This window comes from Pelecanus crispus, chromosome 2 (genome assembly GCF_030463565.1).
Source record: "Pelecanus crispus isolate bPelCri1 chromosome 2, bPelCri1.pri, whole genome shotgun sequence".
Classification (NCBI taxonomy): domain Eukaryota; kingdom Metazoa; phylum Chordata; class Aves; order Pelecaniformes; family Pelecanidae; genus Pelecanus; species Pelecanus crispus.
The window spans coordinates 126688856-126709764 of NC_134644.1; the positions used below are offsets into that span (position 1 = coordinate 126688856).

The following is a 20909-nucleotide window of genomic DNA, read 5'->3' on the forward strand; positions in this document are numbered from 1 at the left end:
TCTCCTCATGACAAATAACTTCTATCTGAACTCTGAGGGAGGGTGGAGGGAGGAAGTCAAAGCTTTTGTTTTCTGGATGCTGCATCATACTCCAGATTATCTGTTGGGTATTTATCTATGGAGACATACCTCAATGAATGTCAAAGACTAATAAATATTAAATTAGGGCGGTTTGCTTCCTTAAGCTTTGGCACTGTACTTGGTTACCGAGTCAAATCTCAATGAGCTGCTCAGGCTGCCAGTGCTATTCCTTCCACAGAAATAAAACTTGGGCTGGTCTATGATGTAGGTCAGAGGAAAAAGTTCATTAGGAGAAGAACAACATCTGAATTTTCCAGTTTGAAGTAGCAACAGGAATTTGTATGGAAAAAAGTTCACATCCTTGTAGCGTTCCTCAACAAAGGAAGGAAAGAAAACCCCAGAAATATGTTGTTACATGAAGAACCCCAATTGTAGCAACATTAATGAACACTGAATTTACAGGATCGAAAATTTTATGGGGTTTTTGGTCACTATGACTGAATAGATTCTTGGAAGAGTTACTCTTGCATAAAATGCCTATGGGGAGAGAAGTAAAAAGAGCATGTAATTGTAGAAAACACTGCTACTACCAAAGAAAAACCTGCTTTGAAAGTCTCTCCATATCATCAGTCTCACTTTGTCATTCCATACAGACACAAAAAAAGTTTGACCAAAAAAAAAAAAGTTATCTAGCTGATCAGACAAACTTCCTTGTTTAAAGAAAAGCAAAACAACTTGCATGGGGTGTATCATGCAAAGTCTAAATACAGACTGCCAGTGAGTTGAAAGGGTAAATACGTAATTTCTAGGAGCAAATATTGTAGTTTCTAGGAGCAAGATGGGGAAAAAAACCCAACCAAAACAAACCCAACTCACGTTAAAATTTAAACATCTCAGGGCTATAAAATGTAGTGTACTAAATTTTTAATTTAAAGTGGGCAGATTCATTAGGAAAGCCTGACAGTGGTCTCATCTGACTGTCCGTGTCTGAACATAGTGGAAAAGATGAAAGCTGTCCCTAGCTACATAACCTTTTGAGCTTGCAACACAAAGATCTGGAATAAAAATTGCAGTTATATCTAGGACTGTTGATAATCAACCTCACTTCTCAGTTTCCCTTCTTCCTTCCCCAACAATTTCCCAAGTAGTTTTAAATATGGGCTTCCATTTAATTGTTCCATTCTTGCAGCACATTCATTTCTGCTGGTTCCTATTATGTGGATCAGCCAGTATTTCTGTCATGATTCAAACTGCAGTCAAACCCCCCACTCTCCAAAGAAATACAAAGTAATATTGACTTGACCTTCCATCAACTGCATAGCCTCCACATCTTTCAGTGGATGAAAGGCTTCCCCTGACAGCATAAGGATTCATACTCATTTTGATTTTAAGATGATTTATGTTCTTCCTTCCTTTACCAAAAGCAAGAAAAGGAAAAAAGTCGCAACTAAAGCAGGGAAGATCAGGCAAAACTAGTTTAAAACCTTGTGTGCTGTCTCTCAAATTAAGATTCAACCAGTTGGCCTTCAGAGTTGCTTTTTACATTACAAAAGAATTTTAAAAGTGCTTTGCCTTTTTTTTTTTTTTAATATTGTTATTGGAGCCACAGGAGAGCCTGGGCATCGAAGCCAGCTCAGGTTTCTCACCAAGAGCTTCAGACTGCCTCTTTGGTAGTTCACTGCAGAGACCATGTAGGACATGCCCAGGAGAATCATCCAACCCCGTCCAGCCCAGACTGAGACACTCAGCTGCCTGAAACTGCTTGTCTGCAGCAAGGTCCGTCACCAGCAATTACACTTGTCTCAGCCTTGGATGGTGGAGGGAGAAACACTGAATCTTCTTGCAGCTTCAGGAAGAGCAGGGCAAGATGCATCTACCCAAGAAACAGTTTGTCCAAGATGAAGCCCTTCTCCCCACTGCACACCTTTTTCCTTGGATGAAACACAACTGTTGTTGGCTACGGTTGGCCATGCTGCAACAATTTTCAGTCATGTCTGAACAACAGGCCATCCAGTTTGCTTCACCGACCCTACCTGCCTAGAGAGGAAGGGGCAAGGACAGCATCACCCTCAGGCTGCCTAACATCACTGCTTGCGGTACTTTGTGCATTGATGTAATCCTTCAGCCTCACAGTACTGTGACCAAACTTTGCTCCGGGTGACCATTAACTATTTCACAATCAAGAGAAAGGAGATAGGGCTTTATTTCTGCAATTTCCAATCCTTCTGCAAAAGCCTGATACAATCAAATTGCTTCAATCCAACTGATGCTGAACTCAAGCTATCACCCACTAATAGCTAACAAGAGAGCAGGGACTCCCATCTCCCTCTTCTTTTTATGCCTGCCAGCAAGAAGACAGATTTATTTCTTTAGAATTAGCATTTTGCTATTGGAATGACTGGATATACCAGTACTGTTGCAACAAATCAGCATAAACCATAATCTTGTTACAAGGCTATGGGACAGATTAATCCACTGAAAAATCCAGTTTGTTCCAAGACAAGCTTTTCTCTAGCTGCAAATACAGAGAGACAGCATTTCAGCGAGTCTTCAAAAAAAACTGTTTGACCTACTGCAGGGAAGACGAGCACAAATATTTTAAATAAACACTAAGTGGAATTCTGGTGCCACTGCCACTGATGGTAAATGCTCTGCTGACTTTAGCAATCTCACAGTTTGAACCTTAGCATCTTGCTTTCTTTGTGTTCATAAGAAAACTAGTGGGGGGGAAAAAAAAAAAAAGAAGAGTAACAACACAGATTTCATTGAGCTTTGTTTGTGTTTGTTTCAAGCCTTCAGAACAAATATCCCGGAATGAGAAACCTTACTTTTTATGAACTCAAGCCAAGCAAGCCAAAACACATCTTTCAACACAGACTGCTCTCCACCCCCACACAGGGGGAAAAAAAACCCACTCGGTACAACAACATCTTAACATTTGCATTCCAAAACACAGTAACTTTCTGCTGCTATCATAATTACTCTTCTTATTAATGCTGAGCATCATCAGATGTAACTGCAGATTTGCTGTACCCTCACGACAGATTTAGCTGTGAGATTGATCCAACAGAACAGCCAATCACCATGGTTACTTACAAACCACCCTAGAAAGTCTCAGCAATTCTTTAAATTACTCCAATACCCTGCCACATGTTGAATAGTGCCAACTATTTATCACGGTATCTTGTATTTGAAGGAAAAAAAATTTTGAAAAAAATCTTGGAATCACCGAATTAATTGAAAACTGAGATTCTTATGGAAGAAAGTTTTCTGGTTTTGAAGTCACCTAAGACCACAAATCTGAAGCGTTAAGAATAGGAGCAAAGAATGCCAAGTTTAACTACACTTAAAATTAATCACAGGTTAGAAATATTGAGAAGGAAAAAGCTAAATGACTTTTCATTGCATGCAAGAGAGGTTCCAGCCTAGTTTAGTGTTACCATAGAGAGGGAGAGAATGGAGTTTTTGTGTTGGTCTTATGTTTAGTTTATTTTCCATTTTGAATTCTCATGGCCAAAGTCAGGGGAAAAAAAAGATTTAAAATATTTATTTGCCCTTTGCAATCAAGGCACCAGGTTTGGAAATGAGGAATCCAAAGAGTAGCTTTCGTAAGCAGTCTGATAGGTACAGATAAAGAGAATGATAGCGCTGAGCGAAAGAAAAAACACAGCAGTAATGAGACTTCTGAGCAGCCTGCTGCTATCCAAATCGGCTCCTTTAAATACTTCATTAAGAAAGCCAAGGTTTTCTTTCATTAGAGGCAAGCATTCCTCATGCTAGAAAGCTCCTGCTCAGATGCGCCTATAAATATTGTGAGGTCCACTGGAGGATACACTTCCAAGTGCCTGTTTAGCATCAGGTGCCTACTTGGAGAAGCTTAATACTTAAGAGGTGGGAGGTCAGCATTTAGCATTGCACTACATGCTTTTACTGGCTTCCTATTTATTTCCAAGCACAGATACAGAACGGCTGCTTTAGTTGATAAAACTGAAGGCAGCTGCGTGCCTTAACTGCTGCAGAAGTCTTCTCTCCCCACGTGCAATGGTTGGGAGTCTGGTCAGAGAAGTCTGGCTAAAGCTCCCCAGATTCAGGATGCCGATGAAGAAAATTTTAACCCTACCAACCTCACGGATTTAAGACACAGAATTTGATTCTAGATCGCCCTGGCAGAGAGAAAAGCAGCCTATTCATTCAGACTTTTCCTGGGCACAGCATGAGAAAACTGGGGACCTCTCATTGACAGTTATTTATAATTAGATGATATTTTAAAATAGTATCCAAGTAAACATGCTCAGTCCTCTCATTATATATCCCAACTCCTGAAGAGACACTATGCTGCTTTGTGTTGCACAGCAGTGATCCCTGTTTGAACTTGGGGCATCCTGGACAAGCTCCCAATGAAAAATAAAGTAGCCCAAATGCAGGAGCTGCTCAAGCACAGTTTTCTTTGGCTTTGAAAGAACTCATCATTACACTTTAATTTGTGTCTGATTTTTTTTTTTTTGAGGCCTGGGTTAAGGATGGAATAAAAACAGCTGGAAGCGAGCAAAAGTTCAGCTCTGCTCTGAAGTCGGGTTGCCACCTGGCTGCTTGCCCAGTGGCCTGGCCCATCTCCCCGTGCCCTCGGAGACTGCGCAGGCACTAATTGATTGTGCACACATGGCCCCCGCTTGTCGGGGCTGCTGTTGCCTTTGTATTTTAGCTATCTCCATCCTACCCCTTCTGCTCAACCTGGAAAAATTCAAATATCGCTAATAAGAGGGTAATGCCTCTTCCAACACGGGCTGACCGCATACACGCACAGAAATTTTGGATGTTCATCTGTCATTAGGCACCTGTTTGGTTTGGTTACATCCTGGTACAGTAAGAGTATCTGAGGAATACGGGAATACTAACAAGAGGAATGCAATCAAAGCTGGACCTAATTCTTTTCTGATCAAAACCAGTCCTAAACCTCAATGCATATATATAATAATGCATATATAAATATATTTCATTGTTTTAGAGAAATCTACACTTAAACTGTAAGGTATAAAAAGAATGGCTTTGTTGTTAATAAAACATACGGGATAAGTGAATAACATCCCTTTGATAATATTTTTATCACCTTAAGAAGACACAAAAAGAAAAAAAAAATAAAACCTCTCCTGTGAAGAGGAAAGCTTCTACTTTTGGTGAGCAGCATGCAGAACACAGATTGAAGAAAAGCCCATCATGCCTCACTTTCCCCTTGAGGGCACCTTTATCTTTGCCCACAGGCCATTTGGTCTTAAGATATTTTGTTATATATTGATGGGAACCCAAATGATATTTGACAACGCAACCCATAAAACATGCAACAGAAATGATCTTTTCCTCCAGCTTGCCCTACACTCAGCTGCAGTGGCGTTGCAGCTTTGCTATTTGTCTACAGCCACATCCTGGGTTTGGTGACTGCAATAACATGCATGTGTAACTAATCACGTTTTGTATTTTCATATGGAACCCTATCATCTCCAAGTCATATACGCACCGATGCTTTCTGTATTTTCCTGCTATGAGTATAATGTAGCTTCACATTGAGAGACTAAGACAGAAAACAAGTCTGACCATAATGAAATTACATAAATGCAGCTCAGATAAGATCTTAGATATTACCCAATATGTGCGGTTATGGCCACCTTCAATAAGGAAAAGGTGCATTTTGACCTTTTAATAAATAGGAGCCTGAACAAAACTGTTAAGAAAGAATCAGGAATAATTTAATGTTTTGGAAACCAGTCTTCTAACAAGGATATACACATAAGGTTCTCCTTCCAGCCAGTCACATCATGTAACAAATGGACAAGGATTACTATTATTCTTACAAATACACAGCATCTCCACTCACTTTCCATAAGTCAAGCAAGCAGTCAGTGCTCGCTGACAAAAGGAAGCATTACATGCAAAGCCTACCAATTCACATTCAAGTCCTGCCAGCAAAACTCCCTTTACTGAAGTTAAACCAAACAGCATGTCAACAGCAAAGTGTAAGACTCCACAGAGGGAGATCCCATGTTATCTGCACTGATATAAATCACCTCTCTGCAGCGAAGCGAGAACACCTGTCTCCCTCCAACAGCAATGAGTTGCAGTTCCAATTTCTGGTCTCAATGACCAGAAACTTTCAAGTCTCTAGAAGCGTCTGAAATAACTTTCCCTGCTTGCTTTCTCGCCTCTGGCAGCACATACACAGCTATCACCCCTGGTACGTGCACAGCCAAACATCATGCTGCTGCCTGGTGCAAGAAACATGCCCATTTCCTCCAAGTTGAGGGAGAAGAATAGGGTGTGGAGGGATGGGGAAGCAGAGTTTGCACAGGGGCTGTAAGAAGCCAGAGGACAGGACAAGAACACAACAGCAACATGCCTGTAATGCTGGAAGAGGTGAAAGGAAGGACTATCCTATCTGAAGGCAAGAAAGGATAACAGAAAACCAGAAGCAGCTCCTTGCGCTGCTCCGTTGTGCCACTGCTAGAGAGTACTGGGTGTTTTACCTTAACAGCAACCTTGGAAACGACTGCAGATAACTTGCAACACCTACTGGAAGCCCACAAGTGCAGGACAGTAGACTGGGGGATGGACTGAATGACACAGACTGGAGCCAAGGGCTCCTTGAATCCAGCCGTGCCCCTGAAAGACGCAACAGGAAAGCTGGATAAGAAGAAAAGATCTGCGCACATGTGCCTTTTTTCTCAGCCTCTTAGATAAAAAGTTTCCTTCATCTTCCCACCCTAATCTTCCCTCTTTCATCTCCAAAACGGTGAGGTGCCAGGAAGCAACAAGAATAGTCGGTGCTTGCTTTTAGTGGGGCAAATAAGTAAAATTGCCAGTTGGAACAACAACAACAAAGATGCAAACAGAAAAACAATCACGTGGGAGGGGGTATCTGAGCATTTGTGGATTACTTTGAAATAGTTCCTGGAAGCAATTTAGTGACTGAGTATTTAGAATGTATGACTCTTACAAACCCAGCTGCAATGCGAGCGTGCTCCGTTTCAGTCCGGCAGCCCAGCTCGCTTCAGCGCTCAGCAGCAGCCGCGGCAGCACGACGAGGGGGTGGGATGCTCGGATGAGGCCAGCAGGCACAATTTGGAAATGACTGCTTAGGGGACACACAGGGACCCTTCCTCCGCTCGTACCCTTGGGTCTGTGCTGGGTACGCATTCTCTCCCTTCAGGACAGAGTGAATAAGCAGGTTAGGATGGTCAATCTCTAGACTCTCTCCAACTTCCCGTATCCTTCTTGCAGAGGGGCACCGTGTCCCCGCACAGCTTCGCGTCCAACACCTCGCCCCGGGAGATCGCACGCCACTTGCCACTGCACCCCAGCCAGTGGCCAGTGCTCCCCCGGCCAGTGGCCGCAGCCCCCCGGCCTTTCCCTGGAAACCTGCCGCCCACCGAGCTACATCCTCACCCACGCCAGGTACGCGCTTTCCACGAAGGCGCGGAGACAGCAAGCAGAGCAGCGCGTGGCAGGCGCCGGCCTGCCGAGAGGGGCTCTTCGTCCCTTACTGAGCTTTTCTTCCCACTCCCCCAGCTCTGTAAGGACAAACCCCAGCTTCCTCACCACCACCGCTTTGCCAGAAAGGTTTCCCTTGCTCGTTTCACAAATACGACCGCAGCATGTTATGTTTTACACAATGCTTACATTTGAGCCACTAAGGTTCAGCCCCGGCATGAGGCAATTCCAGTATCAACTTCATCAGGCTGAGCTCTCAGGCACCTTCCAACCTCTGAGACTGTATTTAAATCTCTATCCTTGGTTCTCTTTAGGAGCCCAGTGACACCCTCTCAGGCCAAGGAAACGTGCGCAAGTCTGAGTTCTCTGTGATTACAACATGCGCCAGTTATAACACCAGGAAATAAAAAGCCAGCAAACAAAAAGGGCACTTTTCAAACAATTTTGCATTTCTTGAAGATTTGCGCCTCCCAGAAGCTCCGAGTGACCTTCCCTGCCACAAGAAGATTTGCTACTTTTCATGGTAAAATCACCATCCCCTCCACTGCTGAGGGCACACCAGCTCTTGCCTGAGCGTGCGTATGCCGTGGCCCCCGGCACGGGGGTCCCCAGGCCCCCTGAACCCACAGCTCCAGCAGCTCTCGCTGGTCGCTTCAGGTCTGCATCGCGGCTTGATCCAGACACTCGGTGCATGTTTTGCAGGCTCAGGAGCATCCCCCTCCGCGCAACGGGCTTGGTCCGTGAACGTCTGTAGGATTTGGCAATTCTTGCCCCGCACCTGCAACCTTCGTAACATCTCTATATGCCCGCTTCTCCCGCTTACAGCCAGCCACTCCAGTAGCTGTTGGTGTTAATGCCTTGTATGAGCTAAATGCAGTCACCTCCCGCCCCGACGGATACTCCACCGACCTCTTTCTGAAGGCCAAGTTTCTGATCACTCCTTTGCACAAACTGTAAACCAACGCAACCTACGGGATGAGGAGGCTGGACTCCAAACCCTCCCCACCCCCAGGAAGACATTTCAATCCCCCAGCACGCAGCAATGAGCCTGACAGGGCGATGCACCATGCAGCAGCAGTACAGGAGATACCAAGACAGAACAGCTCTTCTTGCTGATGCAATGCCTCAGCCAAGCGTGCAGGTGCTCTGGCAAAGCTGCGATATTAACAGTTTTATGCTGACGTGCACACCACCACAGAGACTGCAAAGCAGACGTGGCCCCGGTCCTCGGCAACGGCGCACTCTTCAATCTGCTTATGCACCTCGGTTTTACATTTCTGCACTAGGCCTTCAGATTAGCAGATTTGGCTTACAGGTGAAGACGCAGTGAAGTCAGCTCCGCAAGCTTTTCATAGTGTAAATGGTATGAAAATCACAGACCGCAAATGGTACATACAACTTGTTCCAAAGGGAAGCACCATCAAAAGCAAAAATTTCTGACTTGAAATATTGGCTGACTGGGTTTTATGAAGGTTGGTTTTGAGTCATATGCAATCCACATTAAGATGATGAATATTTTCCTATAGGGGAGAGACTTAAGCTTCCCTAATCCAACCAACTTGTTACTCCTAATGCCAAAAGGAAATACAGCAACACCCATGCCCTTCGCTGCTGACAAACCACCGCTGGAATGACTGGAACACGCTGTAGCTCTTCCTGCAACTTCCATTGAATCCTGGAGCACCAGACCATGTTGTCCAATACCCTCCAGCACTTCGTCTTGGCATACTCCCTGGCGTTGCCTGTGCTGGGCTATTACAGGGAGTGCCAATTCACGTAATAACCGAAGCCAGGAACACCTAGTCCCAGAACAGCACTTACAGACAAAGCATAAAACAATAAGCCCCTTCTTTGCTATGCCTGACTTGTACCATTCCTTACTACCATATCTTGCAACACCACCATATGATTCATCACACCACATGTGTTTTAAGATTAAGGGTTTTACTAACTGTTCAAGACACCTTAATTCCTTTGATTTTATGTATATCTTATCTGAAAGCTACGTGTAATTTAAATGGAGGGGGGAAAAAAAAAAAGCAAAAAAAAGCCAAGGCGCTAAGCTTCCTCTAGGACTTTATCCACGGATTTAAAGTTACAGCACTTGAATTCCAGTAAAGAAAAGACTAATGGTGTTTCACCTTCCAATACCTGAACTACAGAATATTCAGGAAGAGTTTATCCAGGTATGTACACAAAGGCTTCAGACCTAACAGAGTCAAAAGTTTAGAAACTGAAACAAAGAGCTGTAAGTTTCACACCTTGTGTGGCAGAAAAGAATATGAACATTTATTAAGTATGTAAGAAATAAAAGCAAGGCAACTATTTTGCATCTTAGCAGCCCTACCACACTACCAAGGGTTCAGTGCAGTGCAAATGGCATACGGGTTAAAGAACAGGCGAACAGGCAGTACACACTATTGTACATTAAATCATTGCCAAACATGAAAGCAGCTCAAAGAAATCATGGATTTTTAGGTGTAAAATGGGTATGCTGCTGAACTCTTTATCTCTCATTGGAAGCCTGTGCTACTCCTGGGAATAGGTGTTGCCAAGTTACTGGTCTCCGTCTCCAGGAGGGCATTATAATCTTCACAGGCACCATTCGGTAGCTGCAGATTTTAAATGAATTAAAAGCTTTTTCAGTAAAATGTTTCTGGAACACACCTCTGCCAGCAGGGAAAAAGGAAAAAAAACAACAAAAACAACAACCCAGGAGCAGTGGTTAGTCGCAACCTGTAGATTGGTTTTTCATTCTATTGTCTTGATGGAAACAGCAGACCACAAGGTAAAGGAGGAAAGAAGAGCAAGCAAGGAGGAGATGCTCCTGAGATTATACTTTAATGGCAGAACACACAGTGTAAACAGTTGGGAGTTTCAAAGCTGCTCAGCACGTAAGGAAGAAATCAAGCCATGTGGATACAGTATATCTTGAGGATTTTTGCCTTCAGATCAGAGACACTTGTCTGTCTGCCCAATACACGAGAACCGTCACCTGCCACACCACAGTACACCACAGCCAGCCACACCTAGAGTGGGAAATCAGATCACAGCCACTGCCCAGGGTCTGGGCATATCTGAAACATCTTTCCTGGTCCCCTCGAAAGCTTTGCCCTACCCCCACATGATTCCTTTTAAAGATTTATTCAATAGCAGACTACTGAGACACCCTGCCCTAGCTTCTCGAAAGAAGGAGGTCATTCAAGACAATTAAAGCACGGATAGCAGCATTCAGACCTTAAAAGAATAAGTCTCTTTGTAGTTTCAAAGTATTGTTCAGCTGCACAGATAACCCGCATTTGTGGAGTGACGCAATACAAAATTTTCATTATGTACACGGCCACGCTGTTCTATTGAGTACGATGTTCTTTGATAAGCTGCGAGGGTGCTTGGTTTCCAGATATTTGGAACCAGAATAAGCCCTACAGTAATGTGCTGCATGGAACAATAGTCCCCTGACCGTGTCCGGGGTAGACGGACGTCACCATGAAAAGTTCTGAAATGGGAGAGAAAAAGAGAACCTGAAATAAAATAAATAAATAAGAAAATAAAATCTTATCATCCCCGGGAGCACTGGCAGCATGAACTCACTATTCACCCACTACTGATATTCTGAAGAGTTCACTCAGGGGTAAGAAAGAAGAAATCACCCTTTAAATTTGTTACCTATTTTGTAGATTTTTTTCTTTCTTTATAGCCACTAATTCTGTCATTTCATCTTACAACAACCACACATTTACAATGCATAGATGGAGTCTCAGTGGCTCATTGCGATCCCTGATCTCCCTTCCAGAAAGTTCAGCGTGGTTTCCCCACCATGCACAGTAGGGAATCACTTCTCTGTGAGTTGAGGACAAGTGCCACTATGTTTGATCCCAAGAGCACCAGTTTCCATAACATAACCTTTTTTTTTAGAGCATGTATAAATAAATTTGTCCCATGTGAAAAAAAAAAAAAAAAAAAAAAATCAGAGGACCACATGCCCTCTTAATCCCAGAAACTTTAGTCTTTGTACACAAGCTGTGAATTTCTGTCAACTCTTCCGGTTCATACCCAGCCAGTGGGTGAAAACTACCTACTAGCAAAGGCTGCTCTTTACTTGTGGAAACGCAGTAACGGGGCCAGGGGAAAGGGAGCCCCACTGAGAAAAAGAATGACAGACTCTTGGAGCCCAAAGGGAGCAGTGAGCTTATGAAGAAAAGCTTGGCCTGAAGGTCAGCTCTATGCAAAGCAATATTTTCCAGATCTTAACCTTGATAGCGTTTCTCTTTTACCCTCCAAAATTATCCTTAGAAAAATAATTACCAGAAATTTAAAGCCTTGAGATAATCACGCACAAAGTCATTTTGGCATTAGCAACAAAATACATAGTTTTGCTTTTAGCCTTTTCTAGCGATGACCTGAAGACAGCCAACCCAAGCCTCACGCGCATCCGTGTTTTCTCAGAGCCCAGTGACGCTCACCTTTTGCCCTGTTGCAACCACCACACTCCGATAAGATCTCTTTCTGCTGCGGGTTCCCAGAGTGAAATCTTTTCCCCACGGCACCCACCCATGAGCCTCTTGGTGTCACCAGGGTGGGACTCAGCTGTGACAAGGCAGATCAGGATGGTGTGGGAGCGAGGACAGGAAAAACACAACATAAAGCTCACTCCTCTCTTGCTCTTCGAGTCTTGCTTCTTTTCATCTGAAACAGCCCACTCAGTGAATTCCACAGCATGAGATAAAGTCCATTCATTTTCTTTGGTATGGTGTTTAGCACTCTTCTAGCAGTTTTGTATTTGAGTTATCCTTCAGAAATATTTAAGCCATTATGTATGTTGGGGAAAAAAAACCCAACAGAAAAAACATTTGCTTCCTCTCAAGAGTGACAGCTCTTTTTTTTTTTTTTTGCAGTCTAGTTGTTCAATTAATATAACAATATTCACCAGCAAAGTATTAAAACTCATGAACAGACTAAAACAAACAAAACTTGACTTATGACTTAACAGCATCCAAAAGCATAGCCTGGAACACAACTAAACAGTCTTAAAATTTCATCTGAAAAAACAGAAGCTGACATATTTATCATTTCTAGATGGATAAGGTAGGCACTGTTGCCTAACTACTTCCAACTATATCTTGATGTAACGACAGACTACTTCCTCCCATTCCTCCTTTATCCCAGACCATCAAGAAAACCCCTCCCTTCTTAGCAGAGGACCAAATTTAGTGTGCATAAATATTTCACAACTTCATCTTGTCAAGAAATCAAACTACTTAAGGGCATTCTTCCAGGAGCTGCACATCCAAACTCGAAGAATAAAACTGCATTCATCATACCCATTCTCCCCCTTCAAACTGAAAGGCCTGAAGGTTAAGCAACAGTGAGAAACTGGAGGTCTTGTGTGGGTATCATCTAAGAACATTATCCACCAAGTGCTAAACTCCATTAAGAAATGTAGAAACAACACAGTCAGGCTGGCATCTTCTGAAGAAAATATATCTCCAGCTTTTCAATCCTCTGCTATGTCCTGGTCCTCCAGAAGAAACAAATTCTGGCTTTCACAAAACCTCATGATGGCTGAAACAACCAGCCTAGAAACAACTCACTGCTACAGACAGAAGCCAACCATGAAATCAAAAGGTGACTGAAGACAGACATCTACAGGTGGTTTGATATCCAACAGCATGAAACACATGCAGCTTCCACTGCTCTGGAGAGGAATTCAGCACCTAAAGAAGAGACAAGGCCATTTCTGTGCAACTGAACCCTGACCCATCGATGAGTATCTGCAGGCTGTACCTACAGCGGTGTGGAGGAGGTAAGAGCTGCATCCTGATAAAACTGGCACAAGACCCTACTTTGTTAACAGAGGTAGCCTTAAACTTCCTGAGCACTGGATGACACGCATTTGGATTGGACTCTGCATTTATTTTCTCCAATACTGCATCAAGAAATGCTCTGACAGAGCTCCACTTGTTAGCTCTGCAAGACAAGGACAGGGATGCAGAGCAACCATCCCAGGACAGCAGGTGCTCCAGTCATTTCCTCAAACACTGCACATTCCCAACTTTCCTCCTTTTGGAGGCTACGCGCAGATTCATGGTTGCTTTCTCTCACTGCAAGAGAACCTCCTTTAGAAAGGGAAAAAGCGTTCTCTTCATACCACCAAGCCCATGGCGTCTGTGTTCTTTATAAAATATTGATTTGTCTGTCATCTGTAGTCCCAGAAGTTAAAAGGTATGTCCATAGCAGTAGGTAAAAGCAGACCCAAGAGCCTCTGCGTGCACGCTGAGCTGGCCAGACCTCAACCGGCCCCAACCCAAAGCCCTTAGCACAGTGCTATACCTGAGCCCACCTCCTACCAGGCTTTAGTGTGGGCTTGAACCATTACTTGCAGGACACCTACACCAACAGCTGCCTCATGTCTGGCCATTTCAGGACATGGGCAAAAGAGCTCAGGTCTGCTGACATCCACTTGCCTGGGCATATGCTTCAAGTGTGACACATGGGACAAAAAAGCCTTTGTGCAAAATCCACATCGTCTTTGTCTCCCCGACAATTATGGGATATTTCCACCACCAGGTCTGACACAAGCCCCCTCCCCAGAAAAAAAGAATTACTTGCTTCAAAACCCATAAACTTTCTCCACCTGCAAAGCTCTTTCAGGTCCCTTCCAATAAAGAAAGACAAGAGGAGCAGGGAGATTGGGACGTATAAGATGCAGAGAGGGAAATTAGTAAGTCATCAATACATACGTTCTGTTAAAGCCTGAATCACTGCCAGGAATCTCAAGTAAATTGACAGCCTTAAGTGCAGTGACTGGAGGCCATCTTAGCTGTTCCTAGTGACAGAAGGCATTACCATGAGGAACTCCTTAACATACCAGCTTTGCCATTCTCACAGGACAATATACATTCGACAGCATGAAAAACAGCCAGCTGCAGTTAAAAAGGCAAAGAAGCTTTTCTTTAACCTGCTCCTGAGTGCCAGCTCTGAAGAAGCACTACAAGGGACAGGAAAAGTACTGCATAATCAAGGGACAAAGTCAAGAAAGCCCTTGGCTGGATTACGGGAACTGCAGTTAAGTCATAAACCAATCCTCGTCTTGACCTGCACACCGGGGAGTAACAGAGGACGATGCCTGCGCTCATTTTTAACTTTCCAAACCAATACAAAACTTTGTAAGAGAACTGTTCTCGTGTAAGTGCAAAGTAGTTTCATATGCTAACAAATTAAAAAGCCTGGAAATTTTTCCCAATTTGTGAGCAATCTTCTGCATTCCCTTAGAGACGGGAGAGTTGGACAGTTTTCACGGAGCTACCACGCAAGGCGCATACACACTCTTATAAAGCAGCTGTCTGAGCCTTTTTAAAAAATTCCCCGTATTTCCCCAGTTCTCTGTGCTGACACGTTACTTTCCAAGACACGTATCTAGGGAAGGTAAAATGCTGCCGTGGTAGCTATTCGGTCAGCCTCATTTCTTATCTGCTGGAGTAAACAAAAAGCTGCAGACTTGGAAACTGCAGGTGAGCACCCAAGCGAACAGTAATAAAAAAGTTATCTGGAGACTGCAAAGGCTCCCTTAGGGTACTCCCTTTTTACAGGTCCGTGGCTTTTCTAGCTAAGTGCTGCATTTGGGATTTAGCCCACTTGGTTGTTTAATACCCATTCTCATTTGGCCTTGGTGGAGCATCACTTCCCCACAGTATGAGGTCTCCAGTGGCGAAGGCTGACCTTCTGCGTTTTAATTTGAGACTTTCTCAGGGGCAGGCAGCTGACAGCAACCATGCTTCCCTGGACACACACGGTTAAAGGGGCGGGGGGGGGGGTGCTGTTATTACCCCGATATTTTGATGCAAAGCAACGCACGGACTCCGCCGCAAGCCGAAGCCTCGCAGCGGCAGCCGGTAACGGCGGATGGGGGTGTGAGGACCGCAGGGAGAGCAGTGCGGGGAGCCGCGGGAGGGCAGGGGGTGCAGCCGGGGGTCTGACAGCCCGCCCCGGCAGCGGCCCCCGCCGCCCGCCCGCAGCCCGCCCGGCCCCGCCGCCCGCCCGCCCGCCGCCCCACGCACCGCTGTCCAGCCGGGCGATCTGGGGGAGCCGGTAGGTGCTGACGAGCAGGTCCAGGGGGACGGCCACCGCGCTCCACTTCACGTCCTTGAGGCTGCAGCCCAGCGGCGGGCCGGGGTCCATCTTCCCAGCCCGGGGAGAGGAGGGAGGGAGAGGGAGCCAGACAGGCAGCGCCGGCGGGGCTGCGGCCAGCGGGGAGGGGAGCGGAGGGAGGGGGCCCGCCTCGCTCAGCGCCGGCCGCCGCGGGACATGCCGGGCTAGGCAGAAGGGGAGGCCTGCCGGGCGGCTGCTGCTGCTGCTGCTGCTGCTGCTGCTGCTGCTGCTGCTCCCGCCGCCCCCCGGGACCGGCTGGGGCCGCCCGCCGCCGCCGCCGCGCCTGGCCCAGGAAGCGCCATCCCAGCACTGAGTAATCAACAGGGTGCGAGCAACGCCTGCGCAGCTGCCGCTCCTCCCCGCGCCGAAAAGGAAAGTGCCGGGCCGCCCGCCCGCCCGCCCGCCCGGCGGGGAGCGCCGCCGCCGCCGCCAAGCCTGTCCCTCTCACTCCACCCTCCGACCGCTCTCCCGACGTGCAGCCCCGCCGCCGCCAAGGGCCCCGCCGGGGGGAGCCGTCGGGCGGCCCCGCAGGTGTCCGTCTGTCCGCCCCGCAACCCCCGCGCCCCGCGAAGCGGGCCGGCACAGCGCGGCGAGAGGCGGGGGGCGCGGGGTGCCGGTGCGCGGCGCCCCTCGGAGGGGGTGGGTTTGGGCGCGCTGCCCCCCTGCAGAAGGGGTGGTGGATAAAACGCCTCGCTGCGTTTACCGCAGCCGTTTTAGGCAAGCGGCTTGCGTCGCGCCTTCGCGCTGTTTAGTTTAGCGTAGGAGCTTTGCCCGTGAAATTCGCCCTGCGTTTGAAAAAAATCCCATTCGGTGTCAACTTTGAGGAGGTATCTCTTATTTCACCTTTCGCTTGTGAACCGTGGATGGGTACTTAAAGTAGTTGGAGTAATGCACGGAAGTTAGAGGAAAACCTTATTTCTATCATTGTTACTGCACATGCAAGTATTACATACCTTGCGTATTCGAGGGTCTTCAGACCACGGGAAAATTTGAAATCGGCTACTAGTTCTCTTTTCAAAGTGCCTTATGGGATGAAGTCTTGTATGATCTTCAGAAGATATTTAACGTTACCATTTTTTATGCATTTTTACCTCCAGACTGCTAGACTGCAGAAACTCTGGGAAATTAAAGCAGAAAAACTAGCTCCTGGGTGGTTGCGTTGTACTGTGCTTAAGTTTATTTCGTCCACTTTTGTGTCAAAACCGATTATTTTATTGCACTAAACGTGGCTACATTTAAGGATGTACTGTTGACCAGAAGCATGAAAGTGCCCTTTAGTGATTTGTACGACGACCGAAAACGTGCACAGCTAACACCTCTCTCCAGGCTCCGTCTTCCGCGGTATGAGAGCTACCTTTGAGGCTGCTGGGGATGGCAGAGCTCGGGGAAAGGCTGCTGCTGGAAGAGCTCTCCTCGCCGCTCGCCCTTCCTCACGCGCCTGGTGACGGGGCCGGCCGCCACCGCGTGCCTTTGGAGCTGCTGGTGCCAGCAGCACCGCGAGCACGAGGAGGGCTGAGACAGACACGCTCTTGTTCTGCTCTGCTGCAAACAGAGACTGGGACTTTATCCATGCTCTCCAAGATGAAACAAAGACCGTGGAAGCCAGTCGGCACAGAGGATTACAGAAAACCCAAGTTATCTTGCTTCAAGTGGATCTGGGTTGGTTTGAACTGCATCCGACGTGGGGCCGTGCTTTAGCTACACAGTCGGGCACTGGGATTTCCCAGCGCTGTGGAAAACCTCCATTCTCTACACTCAGTCGTGCTGCTGTTAGGGCCTACCTACCCGAATAGTTAACTTTAACAACATGACGCTGGATTTTTTCTGAAGTAGCTTCCCTTTTACGAAGTTCACCAAATGCTTTGAACAACTTAAGTGAATTAAGCTACTGAAGTGCAAAGTAATACAATAGCCAAGAGCATTATTGTTGAAATATGGAAAGCAAAAGCATGGTTTTAACTCATTCAGGTTTGACAAGGTTATTGGGTGCAGTGTATAAGGCAAAGCAGATCGGGTCAGACGGGGATTCACCAGGACTGGAAGCACTAGTCTGTCAAGAACTGTTTTTAAACATTATCTTGGGTGCCATTAATTCCAGGATAGATACCATCTCACAGCGTATGCTTCTCTCAGACATCACACACTTCTGCTGTCTGGGAAGAAATGAATCTTTCACACAGAAACAGTTACTGCTGATTTTTCTTTAAAGATTTTTTTCATTCTTCAGATGGTTTTAGATGTCCTACGGCTTTTAAGTCTGTCTTCATGTAACTGTGTTTGTGTTCTCTCCAACCAGTGGAAACCCAACCCACTCTTACCCGTCCTACTGGAACGAGATGCTTTTTTTTTAAAATGTAACTTCCAGATACTATCTAAATTTCATTCAGTTTATTTCCAGGCAAAGAGACATCATAAAGCTTAATAGTATTTAAATGTCTCGCTGGAGCTCTTAGAGCGACTTTGTTATGTGTCCTAACGCTACTATAGCTCAACTTCCTTGAAATATATTCTAATATTACATACAGAGTATTCAAATCACCAGCACATATGAATCTTAGATGATTTCTTGTTTGAACTGCACCTTATGTATAATTAACACTTTAGATATAATAATTTCTCTGATGTCTAGCAATGCCTTAGTCCCTTAGTGTGGTCTCTTACCAGAGTCTCCTACGGGTGCAAAATGCTAACGAAGCCTTGAGACCTCGAGAGCAATCCCTGCGAGCAGATCCACTGCAGGACCAGGGCCTCACTTAACACAACATCTTACTTTTTGTGTATGTGCCTTTTGGGCGGCATTCAGAGACAGTCTTTATGTATCAACAGCACATTGTCACCATAAAAAACAGTGGCAGGGGGGCTCGGAATAATTCCTGAAATTATTGTTAAATGCATTTTGAATTGACTGACTTTCATGTTGATTTCACAACACATTTTTGCATCAGGCTGTAGACTCTCTAGTGTGTATTTATTCCATCACCAAGAAAATGATTTTTAAAGCATTTTGGATCATTATCCATTCATATCTATGCTAACATGTGAAATGGAGGTGTTCACAGCAAAAAGATTTTAGTATGAATCTGGTAGTATGCTTTACACTGTAGTACGCACCCACCAAGTAAAACTCCGAGCATTATACAGTACGTTTCATGTGAAGCCATCGTAGTATTTCTTTAAAAACCTCCATGAATTTGCATTCCTTCTTCCTACATGTGATTTGCCTTTATATCAAAGGCCTGATTTTCATAATAAATATTTACAAGTCTAATGGGAAACAGGGGATGCAGCAATCATTTCAGAATTGGATCCTAAATACATACCTTTCTCTGAGGCGAGGGGGAAAGGGGAAAGAGAATAATGCATTTGATATAGTTGATGTCTGTGCATCTCATGTTTTGAAAGAGAATGCTATTCCTGTCTTACTGGCAAAATCGAGGCAAGCTTTGCTCATGTAAGGTATTCTAAAGAGATCTGAGGGTCTGGCGTGAACATTCACCTTTTATCTTCTATTTCACTGTAAGAGGTGCCCTCCTTTCGCCAGTCAAATCCCTTATTTAACGTTTATTTATTCTAAAAATTCCATCTGTGGGAATTTGTGCGACACTATCATCCAGCCAGCTTTGGAGAGAACTAAATGAAGATAATGCTCTCAACTTACATCCTATTTTCTAGTTTTCTAGAAAACACCTCCAAATGCAGAGTGTCCCAGTTTGGTGGGAGGTTTTTTGGTCCTTTCTAGTGAGAGTGCTGGTTTTTCCCCAGTGGCGCACTCCTGTGAACGTAGTCCACAATGGACATGCTTAGAAAAAGGCAGTTGTTTTGCTCCAGGAGAGCAAAAGATGCAAAGAGGAGAGCACTCATGCTACCTGGAGTGTTAGGTGAAGCATGCTGGATCAGCTAGCAGGGGTGAGGCATCCTGCAAACACTGCATGGGATACTAAATATCTGCATCTTCCTGAGGTGGGCCAGTGACTGGATCATACCTAAGCCACAAGTAGTAGAAAACACTGCGAGAAGGAAAAATGTATAAAGAAATTCCTGTATTTGAAATTCTGATTAGTTATACAGAGAAGAAATTAAAACTGCACATCAATCTGACCCTCTTTTATCTATTTTAATTGTTAGGAAGAAGAGGAGGAAGTAAATGGAGACTTAAACTCAGGGAACTAGTAGCTAAACTTCTGCAAGTTTAGGACAGCTTCAAGTTCGTCGGAGATCCACTGTTGAAGGCAGAACGGCAGAATTTGATCTACACAGAGGAAGGAGAGGAAGTGAAATAAGACTACTTGGCTGAATTCTAGGATCTTCGATGATCTCGAAGAAAGTAGGAAGTACGTCAAATTACTAAATTATGAATAAATGTATAGACTATGTATGGACAAAACCAGAAAGGTAAGGTCCCAAAATGTTAGAAAATTGGATTTAGAAGATAGCAAGGATGTTGGAAAGATGCATAGGAAGAAGACCAAGGAAAAAAATTGGTCTGTTATTCCATAGAGGGGGAAATCTATTTAATCATCACCTAATGACTGGTGATGCTGAGACGCCAGTATCCTTAATGGCTTTTTTAACCTCAGTCTTCACTTTAAGGCGGCAGATGTGACTCCACTACTAGCACCACTGACAAAAGTCTAAGAGATTAGGCTAGAAAAATTAAGAAATAGACTGGAAAATACTTAGATGAGTTAAAGATTTTTGGATAGACTGGATCTGATGAAACTCTCTTACAGTTCAAGCAATATTAGAGCTGCTACTGATTATGTCCAAGAATCAACAGAGAATGAGTGAGGTTCCAGAAAACTCAAAAAGCATTGCATATCTCTCAAAGGGTGGAAGGAGAAAGCTCTACAAATTGGTTAGCTGAATTTCTACTAAAAAAAAAGAAAGATTTCAACAGGCAATCCAACCATTTGCAAGAATCTAGAAGTAAAGATACGAGAAGTAATGGCATGGGTTTGTCAGTAACAAATAATACCACATCAGTCTGGTCTACTTCTATCAGATGGTAACAGGCTCTGTGGATAGGGTAGAAAGAGTGAGGATCACAGCGTTTCATATAATGTGCTCTTAACCGAAAAAAAAATATGGTCTAGACAAGTATATAAAATGAGTGCAAAATTATTTGGAAATAATTAGTACTCCCAAGCTGAAAGGATACATTGAACAGGATTTCACTGAGATCTGTCTTGGATTCAGAACTATTCAGTACTTTCACCACCATCTTTGATGACTAAACAGAGTGCACTTACTCACATTTGGAG

The 20909-nt window shown here is 44.9% G+C and overlaps 1 protein-coding gene across 2 annotated transcripts in view; it reads right to left on the reverse strand.

Annotated features, from left to right (window-relative positions):
* The window catches only part of GAREM1 (GRB2 associated regulator of MAPK1 subtype 1), a 99591-nt gene extending 83913 nt beyond the window's left edge, over window positions 1-15678 (reverse strand). For both annotated transcript variants that reach the window (XM_075705944.1, XM_075705942.1), the window contains exon 1: window positions 15558-15678. In XM_075705944.1, coding sequence (XP_075562059.1) covers window positions 15558-15678 — 121 coding nt within the window. The remainder of the gene's footprint in view (window positions 1-15557) is intronic.
* Between the last annotated feature and the right edge of the window lie 5231 nt (window positions 15679-20909).